Source organism: Hydra viridissima, unplaced genomic scaffold (genome assembly GCF_058129835.1).
Source record: "Hydra viridissima isolate aposymbiotic clone 2 unplaced genomic scaffold, HvirCarnegie_v1 scaffold_11, whole genome shotgun sequence".
NCBI classification, from domain to species: Eukaryota; Metazoa; Cnidaria; class Hydrozoa; order Anthoathecata; family Hydridae; genus Hydra; species Hydra viridissima.
Genome location: NW_028324310.1, coordinates 10,939,438 through 10,955,000, shown reverse-complemented (window position 1 = coordinate 10,955,000; position 15,563 = coordinate 10,939,438). Strand labels below are relative to the sequence as shown.

The 15,563-nt window shown below is 26.5% G+C and overlaps 1 protein-coding gene across 10 annotated transcripts; it reads right to left on the bottom strand.

The window, feature by feature from the left end:
- Window positions 1-2,216: 2,216 nt before the first annotated feature.
- Window positions 2,217-14,162, bottom strand: LOC145191083 (peripheral plasma membrane protein CASK-like). Of its 10 annotated transcripts, none has more exons than XM_090065808.1 (27): window positions 13,992-14,162; window positions 12,505-12,580; window positions 12,178-12,290; window positions 11,924-11,995; window positions 11,669-11,723; window positions 11,497-11,574; window positions 11,260-11,332; window positions 10,253-10,442; window positions 9,778-9,866; window positions 9,348-9,470; window positions 9,158-9,232; window positions 8,665-8,746; window positions 8,428-8,531; window positions 7,373-7,453; window positions 7,042-7,137; window positions 6,792-6,947; window positions 6,281-6,445; window positions 6,106-6,177; window positions 5,738-5,869; window positions 5,572-5,633; window positions 4,538-4,584; window positions 4,196-4,258; window positions 4,004-4,084; window positions 3,417-3,497; window positions 2,880-3,082; window positions 2,671-2,763; window positions 2,217-2,565 (listed from the first exon to the last, which is right to left on the bottom strand). In XM_090065808.1, the coding sequence occupies exons 2-27, from the start codon at window positions 12,543-12,545 to the stop codon at window positions 2,389-2,391; spliced, it is 2,604 nt and encodes an 867-aa protein (XP_089921934.1). In that variant the 5' UTR covers window positions 12,546-12,580; window positions 13,992-14,162; the 3' UTR covers window positions 2,217-2,388. The 10 variants fall into 10 exon arrangements, with proteins under 10 accessions (XP_089921934.1, XP_089921939.1, XP_089921936.1 ...); XM_090065813.1 differs by having other exon boundaries at window positions 11,924-11,974; XM_090065810.1 differs by lacking the exon at window positions 13,992-14,162 and adding an exon at window positions 12,843-13,688 and having other exon boundaries at window positions 11,924-11,974.
- Window positions 14,163-15,563: the final 1,401 nt, after the last annotated feature.

Sequence of the window (15,563 nt, the reverse complement as noted above, 5' to 3'; positions counted from 1 at the left end):
GTATATATACTTTGCTAATAAACAATATTAATTATTTTGAAATTTATTTTAGTATACAATCAATAAAAGAATTTTTCAACTTATTCCATAAAAACTTTAAAAGATATTCTAGACAACAAACTAAGGATCCCAGTTATTGTAAATTGACGTGATAATTTAAAAGCGAATGAATTCTCACGTTCTATTATTCGAGGTCTGCATTATGATAAAACAAAAACCAGGTTGTTAATATTTTGAAAAGATAACTTTTAGACAAAAAAAAATCATATTCAAGATGGTAAATATTAGGGGTTTGTCGTAATATTTTGTACTTTGAACTTTAGTTTAAAGCACTTTCCATAGATTTTGAGACCCATGTTTTTATACGATTCTTAATTAGCATAAAATTCTCTATCAGAATCAAACATAAGATAAAGGGAGGGGGGGGGGGGAGAGAGAAAGTGGAGTAGCTTTTGTCTTCTAAATTTTGATACCAGAAATACAAATCTCTATTCTGCATTTCAAACAGCTAGATATAATAAGCTAATTATATATCAAAGTTACATTAACAAGCACTTTCTATCTAAACAAGTAAATAACTAGAAGTGTAAGTTGAGCGGAGTACCATAATGACGCCAAGGAAAAAATCGAAAAAGTGATAGGAAAAGTATTTTTTAAATTGCTAAGTCCAGATGTAAAAAGCAAATGCTTATAAAACAAATATCAAATACTGTAATTTGATAAGCTTAATATTCTTTTTTGAGATGCTAAAATCCCAAAAAAGCAATTTAAAACACCATATTTACTTGTCAAAATGTGTAAATGGACGTAGCTATGAAGAAAACGGCTTGAAAAATTTTCTGCCTTCTTTTTTTAAAGAACTTTAAAAAATAACCCTCGCAGAAAAATATTTTTATTTAACATTTGTCAATGAAATACACCGAGAAATTTGGTTAGAAGTTAGAAAGCTGTATATAATAAACTAATTATATATATATATATATATATATATATATATATATATATATATATATATATATATATATATATATATATATATATATATATACATGGAACTATGCGTAAACTTGCATGTACCTACATATAATAAGGAGTTATATATACTTTATACTATTAAAAAATAAAGAAAAAAGAAAAAAGCAGTTTTAGATGGGTCTTTTGCCCTCTAGGAGAAAATGGTAAAATGTTTTGCTTGAAAATATTTTACCGTTTTTCCCTTGAGCATTAATGTGGTCAATGGCTTTTTAAAAAATGTTACATTTTGTTACAGCTTTAAGATTGTTCATTTTTAATTTGAGATGTTTTGAATGTTAACTTCACTTGATCAGATTATTAATCAATTATGTTGAAGAGACAAAAAAATAGTAAAGAATATTTAAATAACAGGTGACGGAACCGCCGAAAATATGGTTAAACTTAATACCCGGTCTCACTGATGTTGTTACTGTTGTGTACGAACAAAAAAAAACGATTTGAAACTATACCATTTGTGTGTGCGTTAACGTGTAACAATCTGTGAGCATGGACCGAGAGAAATGATATTGAAGCCAGTGGATGGATCACGTGCTTGTTATGCTCTTAAAGACTATACATAACTAAAGAGTGACGTTTCGACCCCTATTTATTCCCTTGCACTACTGGTATGCAAATTTAAAAATCACTCTTCGAAATGGTGCAATAGCAAAACGCAGTTTCAATAACTTGAAATAATTTTGAATGCTAACTTGCCAATACCTTTGCTACAAAGCCGGATATTTTTTGCTACAAAGCCGGGTATTTTTTTTGGAACCCTGTTTTTAAGTCCTGTGTTTAATAAAATTGATAAACTGTTTTGTTTTTTTTTATCATTCGGCATCAGGAAACACAGTTTTTTTTCAAGAAAATTCAAAATTAAATTAACTGTGTGTGAAATAATACGCATTGCATGAATACAATATTGGGAGGATGGGGGGTCCAAAAGAGCTTCAATATTAGGAGGATGGGGGTCCACAAGATTTGGTATCTTATAATTAAATTATCACTGCTTATGAACATTTAATTCCTGTTATCTTAGTCAACAGGATAGTAACAAATTTAAATGCTTTTAAAAAAATCCTCTAAATTTTTTGGAAAATTTAAAAACAAAATTACTCTTTTAGTTAACATAAGCAACGTTTTCACACGCGTGAAGAGAAAACCGACGGATGACACCAACGGCGCAGTCAGAAAAATATATATAATTCTATTTAAAAATTCTTTAAAAATCAGCAGTGCTGGTAGACTTAAATACAACGAACTTGTTACATTTTCCAAAAATCAAAAAATTAAACGGTTCTAAAAATTCGTATTAAATTAGCCGCATAATTAGCGCAATAACGCAACTTATTCGTAGAGCGAAAAGTATGTGTTCTAATACAACCAACCAACAGGTAGCCAATCAGGAGATTGCTCTCTTAAAGTTACATAATTCATGATTTGATCAACAGTGTTTTCTATAGAATTATTTATTATCACGTGATCAAAAAAATGACGATAGCATTTAAAGATTTCTGCACTCTCTACAGCTAAGCGTCGTAAATCGGAATCCTGTCAATTTAATAACAATTGTGGTCAAGAAACGATAACGTCGTTAAAAATCAAACAAACAAACAAACAAACAAAAAACGTAACTTAATTAAAAAGGCTTCCTACCAATGTTGGGTCTCCACTCGCAGGGAATGTTTCGGGCGAAGATATGAACACAACGCACGGAGAAAACTCCTTACATCTAAGCAACTTTAACACCTTAAAAAGTCATTTAACATTTTTAATATAAATAATTTTATATAATGTAAATAATATAAATATTTCATATTGACCTTATGCCAGAAGAAGCGCAAAAAAAAGAAAAATAAAATTACTGGAGTTTCAACATCAAGAATCGGGATGAGACCGTCGGATATAATACGATGCAGCGATTCCAATGTTATTCCATATAAGTAACCTTTATCTTGATAGTAATTCAAATACTTGTGTTGACTTATATCTGCCAACATCTCACCCTCTTTTACGAATACATACTTTTCGTCATCTGCATTCTGAACTTCACATTCACAAGAAGTGCCTTAAAATACATATGGAAAAATCTGAACTATTTTTTCTAATTCGTTTAGAAACGAAAGAATATTATTGTCAAAACTTTCTAAACAAATTACGGACGAAAACGATAGCAATATACTATGAAGTTCAAGGTGGAATATGAGTTAAATTAGATATAGTGATATATATTAAAATAGGAGTTCAACGGAAATTACAACAACAAAAAAAAATAAATTTTAAAAGATGTTTTTTTTTTTTGAGGAAATCTGACAATATAAAATCGTCATTATTACTCAAAAGTTAACTCTTCGATTTTTTAACTTATCTTTAAGTATTTTCAAAATTCTAAACATGCTCACATATTGCAGGAGTCGAAAACTTTTTGGGAAACTGTGCTATAAGATTTTTTTTAATGTGTCTGCGACCAACCCCACACGCACCTGTCAAAAAAAAAAAAAAAAAGAGACTATAAACTTATAAATAACTTTACTTGGAGAAGTTTTTCCGTTTTAAATTTTCGGTATCTGTTAAAATTTGTAAAAACTCACAAAATATCAAAAATGATTTAAGTTCTCATAATCATTTTTATCTTGTATGAGTTTAAAAATATATGCCATGCGATCAACGTTTATATATCTTTACAATCTTAAGTTATTCTTAATGATTATTACCTAATTTTTTTGAAAAAACAGTCAGTTAAACACTAATTATGACAAAAAAACTCATCAAAAAGCCGGAACCCAAATATTGTAAAAAGATTGTACATATTTTATCAGCCGCATTTTAATTTATCTTTCTTTGTTTCCTTCTTTTCAATTTTATTTCTTTAACCTTTTAATTAATTTCTTTTCAGTTATTTAATGATTCTTAAACTATTTTTAATTACACTTTCTTTGTTATGGTTTAAGCAGTTTAATTATTTTACAAATATACTTTAAAAATCTACCTATTAACACAAGTGTTTTTCTGCTGAACGACTCTCTATATGCAACTTCTTCATATGTTTTTAAATCCAATTTATCATATGCTGAAAAAGAAATCTAGATTAACTTTTTTTTTACAACTTTACATGCAAAGATAACATGAATATAAATTGCATTCAAAACTTTCAATGAGCTACAAAACCTACAAAAATTACCTGTGTTAAGGCTAGCTATATAATTTTGTTTTAAATTCTTTTTATGTGATAGCCAAGATAGCTCTAAATCAAAAAGAGATTCAAATTAAAGCTTATAGGAAAGTGGAGAAAGAAATGCTGTTAGCAAAAGTGAAGTAAAGGAGAAATTAAAAAAAAAAAAAAGAAACCTTTAATAAGTAAGAAAAAAAAAGAAAAAGTAATAACACCACAGCAAAAACAAAATAACAAGACAAATATAAAAAAGTTCATGGAAACTTAAACATTTACGCAAAAAAAAACAAAAAAAAAACCAAGAAATCCATTTTAATTTAGAAAGAAAACTTTTTGTTTTCATCAACACACTTTTTGTTCTTTGTGTCTTTTTCTGTGCCTCCATATTCATTATTCGCCTAAAGGAAAATGGATGATATCAATAAGTATGATTAGAAAAATATACAATTATAATCAAATAAGTAATAACTAATTACAATTAAAAAAGTAAACAAATAATAACGATTAAATAAAACTTTGTGTATTACAAGTAACTCAGTTTTTGCTGTCACTGGGGTGTCATAGTAGTAACAACAATATACAGGTTAAAAAGGTTAAATTTTGACCATTTTAAACTTTCAGCCTAAAAAGCCAAAAATCAGTCATTGAAATAAATACAATGAAGTTGGTACCCCCAAATATTCTCCAACTTTGCTTTGTTTAAATGATTACATAGTGCATGGTGATTCAAGACATTGCTGAAAGGTATGACATATCAGGTGCAGGTGTTTGTACAATTATAAAAAAAAGTTTAAAAAATTGGAAGTGAAAAATAACACTATATTACTGGTCATGATTGAGAAATTTATAAAATAGTTGATGCCAGTACAAGTGCATAGAGTTATTTACAGTATAATTAATGACAACAGAAGAATTACTGTAAAGTTAAAAAGAAATATAAAAGAAGTTTTGGAAAAAAGTTGTTTGGATAATCAAAAGAAAGATTTGAGAATTACTGTAAAGTTAAAAAGAAATATTAAAAAAAAATTTAAGAAAACACAAAGAATGGTGTAAAAAATCAGAATACCTATTCACCCAATGCACCCAGATAATTATGAAGTACAGAGAAGGTTCTGAAATGGTTTGAGGTTGATTTTCATGGAATGGTGTTGGTAAATGGTAAAATCAAAGAAAAGATCACTTGGAAATTATACCTTATAACTTTTGTAAGCCACCAGTAAGAAAAATGAAAATTAATTTTTCAACAAGATAATGAACATATTTCCAAAATTGTTAAAAAATATTTTAAAAGAAAATGGTTGATTGGATATTTAAAAAAATAAGACAAAAAATTGATTGCTAAGTTTGTTTATTTATTATTCAATATAAAAAAATAAAAAAAATACTTTTCTTGAAGTTCATGCGATGGTATTAGGCCTGCTACATCATGTTTTCCTTGCTTTACAGCCTGAAGGGAAAAAAAGAACTCAAAAATATGATAACAAAGAATAATCTGAATACACATTGAATGCAAAAAATATTCAACTGATGAAGATTTAAAAAAAAAAATACCTGCCACCATAGTGTATCACTTTTTGACTTAATCTCCAATATCTCACCGCATTTAAAAGATAACCCAGCTTGTTGACAAGGTATCAAGTCATCATCAGAAGGGTTATAATCAAATAAGCACCTGACATACAACTAAAGAAAGTAAAGTAGATTTTTTTGTAATAATGTATAATGTATAAATTAACTACCTCAAATAATAAAAAACATTTTATAGAATAAAACCTTAGTGAAAAAAATTAAATAACTATTATTACAGAAAATAAATAAAATTCAAGAAAATATATCGATATCAACAATTTTTATTGATTAAACTAGCTACTACACAAAATATTAAAATTAATGTTTTTAAAACAAATAAAGATAAAAACCTCATTTTGTCCAATCTCTTCTTTCCTTCGACCAGGCACAACTTTCAGTGACACATCACCAATTGCATTATTCTAATAGAAAGTCATTACACATTAAAAAAAAAAAAAAAAAAAAAAAAAATGAATTTTAAAAATTAAAGTAAAAATCCCCCCAAAAAAATAAAAATAGATTTACCAAAATTTTCTGCACCATTTCCACTGATTTCATACTCACATTTGTACCATTAACCTCTTTAATTTCATCTCCAATGTTTAAAGTGCCCTGCCTGTGTATCATTCCACCATGTATGATTCGAGCAACTACACATTGTTTATTTTTATTCATCTTCACAGTAATACCCTAACATAAAGAACAAAATTGTTTAAAAAGACATTTTAGAAACGATTTTCAAATTTTTTGTAATGAACGGCCTTTAAAAAATTTAACAACACTCCTTAAAAGTTTTTAAAAATTATTTTCATTAAAAAAAAAAATTTCTGAGAAATTTGACATTTTTTTTAAAAATGATAATTTTTTTAAATAAAATTTTCTTTTAAAAATTGTTTTTTTTATCAAGATGAATTTAATTGTTAACCAAGCATTTTTTTAGCCATTTGAAATAATTCCAATCTTCAAGATTAAGATGTTTGATGCCACAAACAGAATTTTTTACAAAATAGCTTTCCCAATTTAAACCAAAACTTACCAAAGGCTCTGAATGAGGACGGTGAAACTGAACCAATCGAACGCGTGTAAGATTATCAGGGAAATTTCCATACAATCCTACTATGCTCCCATTTTTAAGTTGCTGATCTGACTCTTGCAGCTCCATTATTGTCTCATCATAAGCTTTTAACAAAGCCTTTAAAAAATAATTATCTCTAATAAAGATAAAAATTTCTATTAATCTTTTTTTTAAGCTGAACACAAAAAATATCTGTAAAATTAAACTTTACTTTAAAATGAGGACGCTCTAAAAGATTTATCAAAGTGTTCACTTTTTCATTATCTATTTTCTGTTCACTGGGAATCATAGAGATTATTGCACAAACCTATAACAAATTATAAGAAAAAGAAGTAAAAATAGCACAAAAAAAAGTAACAAGAAAACCTTTGCATCAGTCAGATATAGTAATCAGATTGAAAACTATTTATTACAAGATCACTTAGAGCTTTTAGCGACAATTTAGCATCATTTAGTCAACTTTTTTAAACATTTTTCAATAATCTTTTCATCGTAACTTTTATAACTGAAGTTAAAAAAAAAATTTGCAAAAAAAAACTTACTTCGTTTTTCAATGAAGAAGCGTTTGCTTTCAACTTGCTAACATCGTTTTCATCTTTTGATTTTTTAGTCAAATCATGAATCTAAAATTAAAAAAGATTCAAAAGTTGTTTGCATCCAACTACAAGTAGAAAGCTATGTTTCATTCACAGACTAATAAATAAAAAAAGGAACAAAATACAGTTAATATGGCATATTAGTTTGTGTCTATGTATCTTCTAATATCAATCTTCTTGTATGTATGTTCTTGTATATTTCTTCTTGTATATGTATTAAGATAAGAAGGCTGCATGTTTTTTTGTTTTTTTTTTGTTTTTTTTTTTTTGTTTAGCTAAAAATAACACAAAATAAACCATAGTCTGTAAAATAACATTTGACATTCTTACTTTTTAAAACTTTCTACAGCAGCCAATTTTAGATGAACAATAGAAAATTAAAATTATTTTTTAACCTAAGCAAGAACTGAATTATTTTTGTGAACTGAAAAATTTTTAGTTAAAAACTATGAAAATACTAGTATCAATGTTAATACTAGTATATATAAGCATCGAACACCATGTAGCTCTAAATCAAACAACATCAAAAGTAATCTTATACAAACAAACAACAGAAAAATTTTACCCAAACTTCTAACAGAATCAAATCTTCATTTAAAGAAAAAAAATCTTAACATTAATAGCAAACAATAATAGAAAGAACTCAATGTCAAGTAAATCAAAGCATAACTTTCAAGCTTCAAACTTTTTTCATCTTTTTATTTAAAAACTGTCTATCAAGAAAAGCTATTGTAATTGATAATAATTATCATGAAATTACAAAAACAGAGAATAAGAGCAATGTTAAAAACAAAACATAAAAGTGTAAAAATTTCATTTTACAACATAAAAAGACCAAAAACAAAAAGATGTAAAAGGTTGAAACTTGTAAATAAAATACAACTAACACAGTTTAACATTACACTAATAAGATTTTATATTGTATAAATTTTTTTTAAAACTGGACTTCATCGTGAAAGGAATAATCCTGCAAACAATAAATCAAATAAACAAAAATTAACCTTTAAAAATGCATTTAATGTTTGCTCCACTGTACAAGGCATGGGCTCATTACTTTCTGATTCATTAAGTGTGCTGATTTTTACAGACTTGGAAGCAGGAGTTGCTATAAAAAAATGTTTTTATCAGATGCTATAAAAAAAAATATTTTTTTACTTTCTAAAAATTAAGGTATATTTATGAAGTATATAAAAATATATACCTATTAAAAAATATATATTTTTGATTGAGAAAAAAACCTGTTATTGAAAAGCAACTTTGTCTTCTATCTGAGCTCAAAATATTAGCACTGATAGGCTGCACCCCACAATTATTCAACTCCTAAGAAATTATGTATTTATTTTAACAAAAATAAACCAAACCACTTCATTATGTCTATAATATCGTCTTAGCAAATTGGTTATATACGCATTAGCATATTATCATTGTAGAATGTTCATTTATTAATCTATATACAATGTAACAATAAATTTACTACAATATTGAATTTTTCAATTTTAACTGCTTACAATAAAAGTAATATTTTCAAGATATATGTGTTCTATACATAAATTATGATGAAAATATAATATATGATATAACTTAATGTAGTTTAATATATATTTAAAAATCTATATAACAAAGAAACTTATCAACTAAAATTTTGAAATAAATGTTTAAAAAAAGTAAGGAATAGGAACGCAATAAAAAAAAAAGCGAAGCCAAAAAAAAATTTAAATGATAAGTAAATGCCTTTTGTCTTTCATTGAACTTTCTAAGTAGTTCCACAGTATTTTGTAAGTGGAATCGAGGTATTTGTTGCTTATCCTTAAAGAAATAAAAATTCAAACAAATGCACAAGTTAAATTCAATTATAAAATTTTTAGGTTTTATATAGTGATAATATTTTTATAGATTTTTTAAAGAATAATAAAATATGTACATTAAACCATGGATGTTGAAGAAGTGATGCAGCTGATATCCTTTTGAAAGGATCTTGTTCTAGAGTTTTGTTGAGCACATCTCTTACTGTTTCTGATAGACAATCTGAATCTGATGAAGACATCTAAATTTCAATAAGCTCAAATGAAAAATTGTTATTGAAATATATTTTAAAGTTTTACGAAATTAACATTAAAAAGAGCAGATGATGATAGATTTTTTGACAGAACTTTTACCACATGGTTAAAAAAGACAATAAATTTTTTTAAAGAATATACTTCTTTTTTTTTTTTACTTTAAAAAAAATCTAGTCCTATCAAAATCTTTTTTAAATTGTCATTTAAAAAAGATTTTGATAGGACTAGATTTTTTATGTTTATTATGTTTTATTCTTAAAAGTAAAGTTTAAACTATCTTACTGAATAACTTACATGTTTTAGCAATTGATTGCTGACATTTTCTTGTGTCTGAGAGCATTTAAATAGATTTTCACCAGTAAGCAGTATGAATAGGGTCACACCTGCAGAAAAAAAACTCTAAATTTAATTCTTTCAAATTCTTTTACATTTAAGTAAAATTTCATTTATATGTATGAACTTTATATTTAAAATTTAAAAATCTGATGATGGACAATTTTTTTTAAATACAGTTTTTTTGCTTGTTGAATTATTTTACTTTCTTAGTAGTTTAACTTTTTTTTTTTTTATAGAAAAAGTAGCTGGCAGGTATAAGAGAGTCTGCAGGCATATGATTAGGGACCACAGGTATATATAAATTTAAATCTATGATTTTAATTTTCAAATAAATTGTATTAAAAACATAAAACATTTACACAGTGAAAATTCAAAGAAAAAAAAATCTAATCATAAAAGCTTTTGAAAAGCTACTATCAATGAAATAACTAACCAAACCCCCAAATATCAACAGAGTAGTTGTAAGCTTTTCCATCAGCAACTTCTGGGGCCATAAACTCAGATGCTCCAACCGGTTCTGTTTGAATATAAAAATTTTTTTCTGGCAATTTTAACGCAACTTCAAAGTCTGTTATCTTCACAGGTGCAGTTTCATGTGCTGATGAAAGTACCATACATAGAGGCTAAGTGACATTATTGAACTGTGTAACTATATATTAAATGAAAGCCTTAATGGGACTTAAAACTGTACAATAAAAACATTCTTTTATCACTAAAACTAAGTTAAGTAATTGGTATCCTGGGATTATAAATGAAGTACTTCATTTTCATTCAATGTTTAAAAAAAAACACGTTTTTCATTCAAATAAAAATATTTTTTTTTAGACATTATTTGATCATATTGATTGTGTCACTAAATTTAAACGAAGTTTTACTTTTGTCAAATGAGAATCAGATTTTTCAAACTATTTTTCATATTAGAAAAATCATTACTCATATTAGGTTCTTAAATTACTTCATATTAAACTCTTAAAGATTTTATAAACTGGTAGTTTCAGAAAACTTTTATAAAAAAAACAAGCTATATATGCAAAATTTACATTTAGCAAATTTGGTTAAAAAAATTTGGTTTTATTTAAAAATCTTTATATAAATGAACCAATTCCATCAGTTATAGCTAGTCCAGAGTTCCAATACTTTTCTGTATAACAGTTAAATTATAAACCCAGTAACAATTTTTTTTTATATGAAAAAAAGAAAATCTTCTATTTCAAACTTGTTGTCTTTCATTTTTACAAGGCACCAGTATCTTTAAAATATTAAGTTCAAATTTTATAAACATTTAACAAACAATCATAAAAAAACCCATTCTTTTTAAAAATTAGCTAACATGCTTTAAGGAAATTACGTACAATCTGCAAAACATAGAATAGCAAAAGGATTCACACTACAATGCTTAAACTTTTTTGTTCATATATTTTTAGATAAGGATTAGCATACCCTTAAATTTCTATGAACTACTTGACAATCATGAATGTATTTCAGACCTTCTAAAATCTGGCGCATGTAAAATCTAAATAAAATAGAATAAGTATTTGAAAATTTAACAAAACATTCTTTTATTTTAAGTTGTTGCTTACTTTCTAGTTCTTTTAATTGTTGTTATGATTTTCATTAACCTGCTTTTGTTAGAGCTTGTAAATTTGATAAGAATGTTTAAAAAAAACAACTTATAACCTTGCAACAGCCTCACTATAAGCATAACCATTATCAACTTTATTCACAACCTCTGAACAAATATCAAAACCAGTTACTCTAAGAAAGTAAGATAAATTGCAATTCTCATTTTTCATTACTAAAAAATTAATATCTGCTTACTAGAGAAATATTTAAAAACTTTCTAACATACAGCTCAGTTATAATGTATATTTGGCCTTCAATTTTAAAATCTTCAAAGACTTGAACTAAAGAATATAAAAAAAAATTACAAAAAATTTAAAGTTTATGATGAATGGGTGTGTAGCAAAATAACACATTTTGCAAATTATAATTTCAGTAAACTTTTATTGATTTATATAGTGTAAATAAAATATAAAGTCTATAAACACCAAAACAAATTAACAGCATTTTTATCATTCTAAATCAAGCAAGAAAGACTTCTTACCTATATTTGGATGGCATAATTGCTTGCGTATAACAATTTCTCTTTCAATATCTAGAAAGTAAGAAAATAAGCCTGAGAGTGTGTGTATGTGTGTGTGTGTATGTGTGTGTGTGTGTGTGTGTGTGTGTGTGTGTGTGTGTGTGTGTGTGTGTGTGTGTGTGTGTGTGTGTGTGTGTGTGTGTGTGTATAACAAATAATATCATACCAAGTACAATAATAATAGCAAATAATACCACAAATCAATAGCAATTAACCTTTTAATGTCAAGCAAGTCAATGATTCCATTAGACTCAAGTCAATAATCTTTGCAGAATATTCTTCTGCTGTGACTATATTAATGCATCTTTTAGTTTTGCTAAATCTGCCCCTACAGAATAATTTCAAAATGCAATATGTAAGGTTAATAAATATTTTAAAAATATTATCTTGTATATTTGTAGTTAAGTGTTCAATACTTTGTCTGGTGCTAATAAGTTTCAGGTGTTTGGTCCAATCAGTATTTTAAAAGATCTAAAGATCTACAAAAGTTTTAAACACACAATAAAATGTACAAAATCTAATCTAATTTGGCATATTAATACCTGCATAGTTCATCTGCAAGTGTGTAATAAGAAGGAAGCATTGAGCTTTTTCTCTCCAGTACCACCTTCAGTAAAGCTAAAAATATTAATAAAGAACTTTTTTTAAATCTACCTTTCAGTTAAACTTACAGCTACGCAATATTAATCTTCATTCACAGGTACACCTACATACCTAGCTGTTTAAATATTAAGAGCAGGTAAAAACATCAAAAAACTTTATTAGTTAGAGATAAAAACATAATTAAAAAGATATTTATACATAATACTTTTAATTATCTTTGTATGCACAGTACTCTTACAAATTTACGCATAATACTAATATTAAAAATATTGTTTACTTTGTTGATATCTGATGCTGACATTTTTTGAATTACTCTGAATGTGATTTTATTCAAAGATAAAGTACTTAAACCTTTTCACATACATATAGCATGTATTTTTAAGAGCGATGCTTATTAAAATTAGGAAACTCCAAAAGTATGAAATAAATGCATCTCTGGTAAATATTATATGTTGAGAAATCGCTGCAATCGGTCATCTAATAAATTATCCATATGGTAGAAATCGCTCCCGTTAACTTGTATTCTATTATTAAATCTCATCAACCAATCAAGCGCCACCGGCTCGATATGAACGTGATAGAAAAAAAAAAAAAAAATACTTGAGCTCGATTTATTTTCTTGGATATTCGAAGATATTCGTTACATTTTCTTGGATTATCAACAAGAGATGGAATCTTAAAATATTGTCTATTTCGAACAAAAGAATAAGCTTATCATTTTTATAAAAAATGTTTTGTTTTTTTTATTAGACGTACACAAATGTATTTGTTTTGTAATACATCCCATCTATAAAAATAACAATAGATAAAAGCTAATTAGTATGATCCTGTCTGTAAGCACATGAATTAGTCTGAATTTTAAGAAGATAATAGCCTAAGTTAGTCAATACTGACAACCTTTTCAGCACGTTCTTTTCTGCTGCAATCGGTCGTCTAATAAATTATCTATATCGTAAAAATCGCTCCCATTAATTTTTATTTTATTATTAAATTCGATTAACCAAATCCTATAATTGAGCGTTGTTAAACACTTGTTTATAATAAGCTTCTAGAATTAAAACAGCTCTCTTTTGTCGACTAGACACTGTATGATGCATTAACACTTTTTATTCCATAACCAAAATACTAAAACCGTAATGTGAAATTATTTAAAGTTCGTCAGGTTAGAATTATTCTGTTCTATCTCCCATTTTAATTGTTGGGAGAAAATGAATTTTTAATTTTACTAAGTAATGATCACTTTTAAAATACATTTTATTTTTAATTTTTTTTTTTCTAAATAGTTTCTTTAAACATAAATTATATTAAAAATAAGTTACTTTTTAAAAAAGTAATTGTAAAATTTTAAGTAATCTTTACTTATAGAAAAAAATCTAAAACTTTCTTTCAACGTTTAAAATGGGAGATAGAACAAAATAATTCTAACCTGACGAATTGGAAATTGTTTGAACATATAAAGGCTTTTTTTTTCTACGCACTTGTACCCTAAATTAGATTTACGTTGATATTAAATGAAAGAGCTATCACAATCGCTTTTTGAAAAGGTCGTTTTAAAGTTATTAAGATTAATAGTGAGATGCAGAAAGTGATATCGAAATATTGGCTTTTTTCACGGTATTATATTAGAGAATTATTATTGAATACAATTTAAAGTGTGCGTGCGTTCATGCATCTGCGTGTGGAGAAAAATTGCTAATGCATTAAGTACCGCGGCTGTTTAAAAAACAGAATGCTACCGCATTAAATTTAAGTTTTCTTCTTCACTCGGTACATATTTTTTCTGAAATTCTTGTTGTTAAAATAACAAAATGCAGAATAGGTCGTGTTGCAGAATCAAAAAGACTCCAAAATTCCAACGAAATAAACAAACAGATCTTTATTGACATTTATTACCAACTTTTGAAGTCTTCGATCTTTTATCTCTATTAAACTGCTTTAGTTGCTCATTATTGTCAAAGATGTTTGATTGGATTAATCTTTAGAGAGATTTTACAATATGCTTTTGGTCATTATTTTGATGTTAATCTACCCAAGTAACGTTTCAGGCTTGGCATCTTATTGAACGTACTTTATTCCATTAGATCTGAACAGCATTATATATAAGACTGGTTACGCCTGTGATCATGATGTGCAGTGAGGATGGCATATGAAAAACTCAATTTTGTCAATAAAATTTTTATAAAAAATCACTAATATTTTTGGCAGAACGCTTTCCTAATCATCCTTAAAGCTAATCATCACAGTTAATTGTTTTTTTCGCACTTCTCTCTTGTTTGTGGCAAGAGAGAGAAAATACTATGTTAAGTAAAAAAAAAATACTATATTAGGTTAAAAAAAATATTATATAACAAAGCAGTATGGTCATAAAAGTCTTAGATTTATATGTTAAAGCATAGGCGTAAGGAAAGGGAGGGGTGGAAGGAATAATTATAATTATTCCATATATAATCATCTATAGATGATTTCATCCGAAAGATTTTTTATTTATCAAAAACTAACAAAATATCAACAACAACAAATGATGTTATAAATAACTTTGCGAAAATGTTTTTGTAAAAAAACTCTTTTTAGTTAGAAGATTTATCATAAGTCGAAACAAAAGCTAAGCTTTAAAAAAATCTCCCGATGTTCAAACCACTTTTATTTATTGGTTTTAAAACAAAAAAGTAAACAAAAATAGTTAAATGAAAATACAAATGTATCATTCGTAATCAGGAAAATTCTTTTTTTTCCCGCTCAACGCCAACAATTTTATTGCACCACTCCTTAAATAACTTTTATTAATTTTTCTTTGTAAATTTGATTTTTAACACAAACACGCACGCGCAAAATTAAAAATGTTTACACGTCTAATTTTTATTTTATCACATGAAGAAATTAAAAGGTAATTTGTAAAATGTAATTGATGAAGTCAAAATGTAAAAAAGTAGATTTATCAAATGATATTTGCTATCACGGTACCTATAGAAGGTAAAGGGTGGATTGGATAGCAAGTAAT

Coding starts and splice junctions, on each gene's coding strand:
- LOC145191083 (XM_090065808.1), bottom strand. CDS start 12,545: ATGCTTCCTTCTTATTACACACTTGCAGATGAACTATGCAG. Junction 5,870..6,105: donor AAGAGATTGGACAAAATGAG/GTTTTTATCTTT, acceptor TACTTTCTTTAG/TTGTATGTCAGGTGCTTATT. Junction 4,585..5,571: donor TCGCATGAACTTCAAGAAAA/GTATTTTTTTTA, acceptor ATTTTCCTTTAG/GCGAATAATGAATATGGAGG.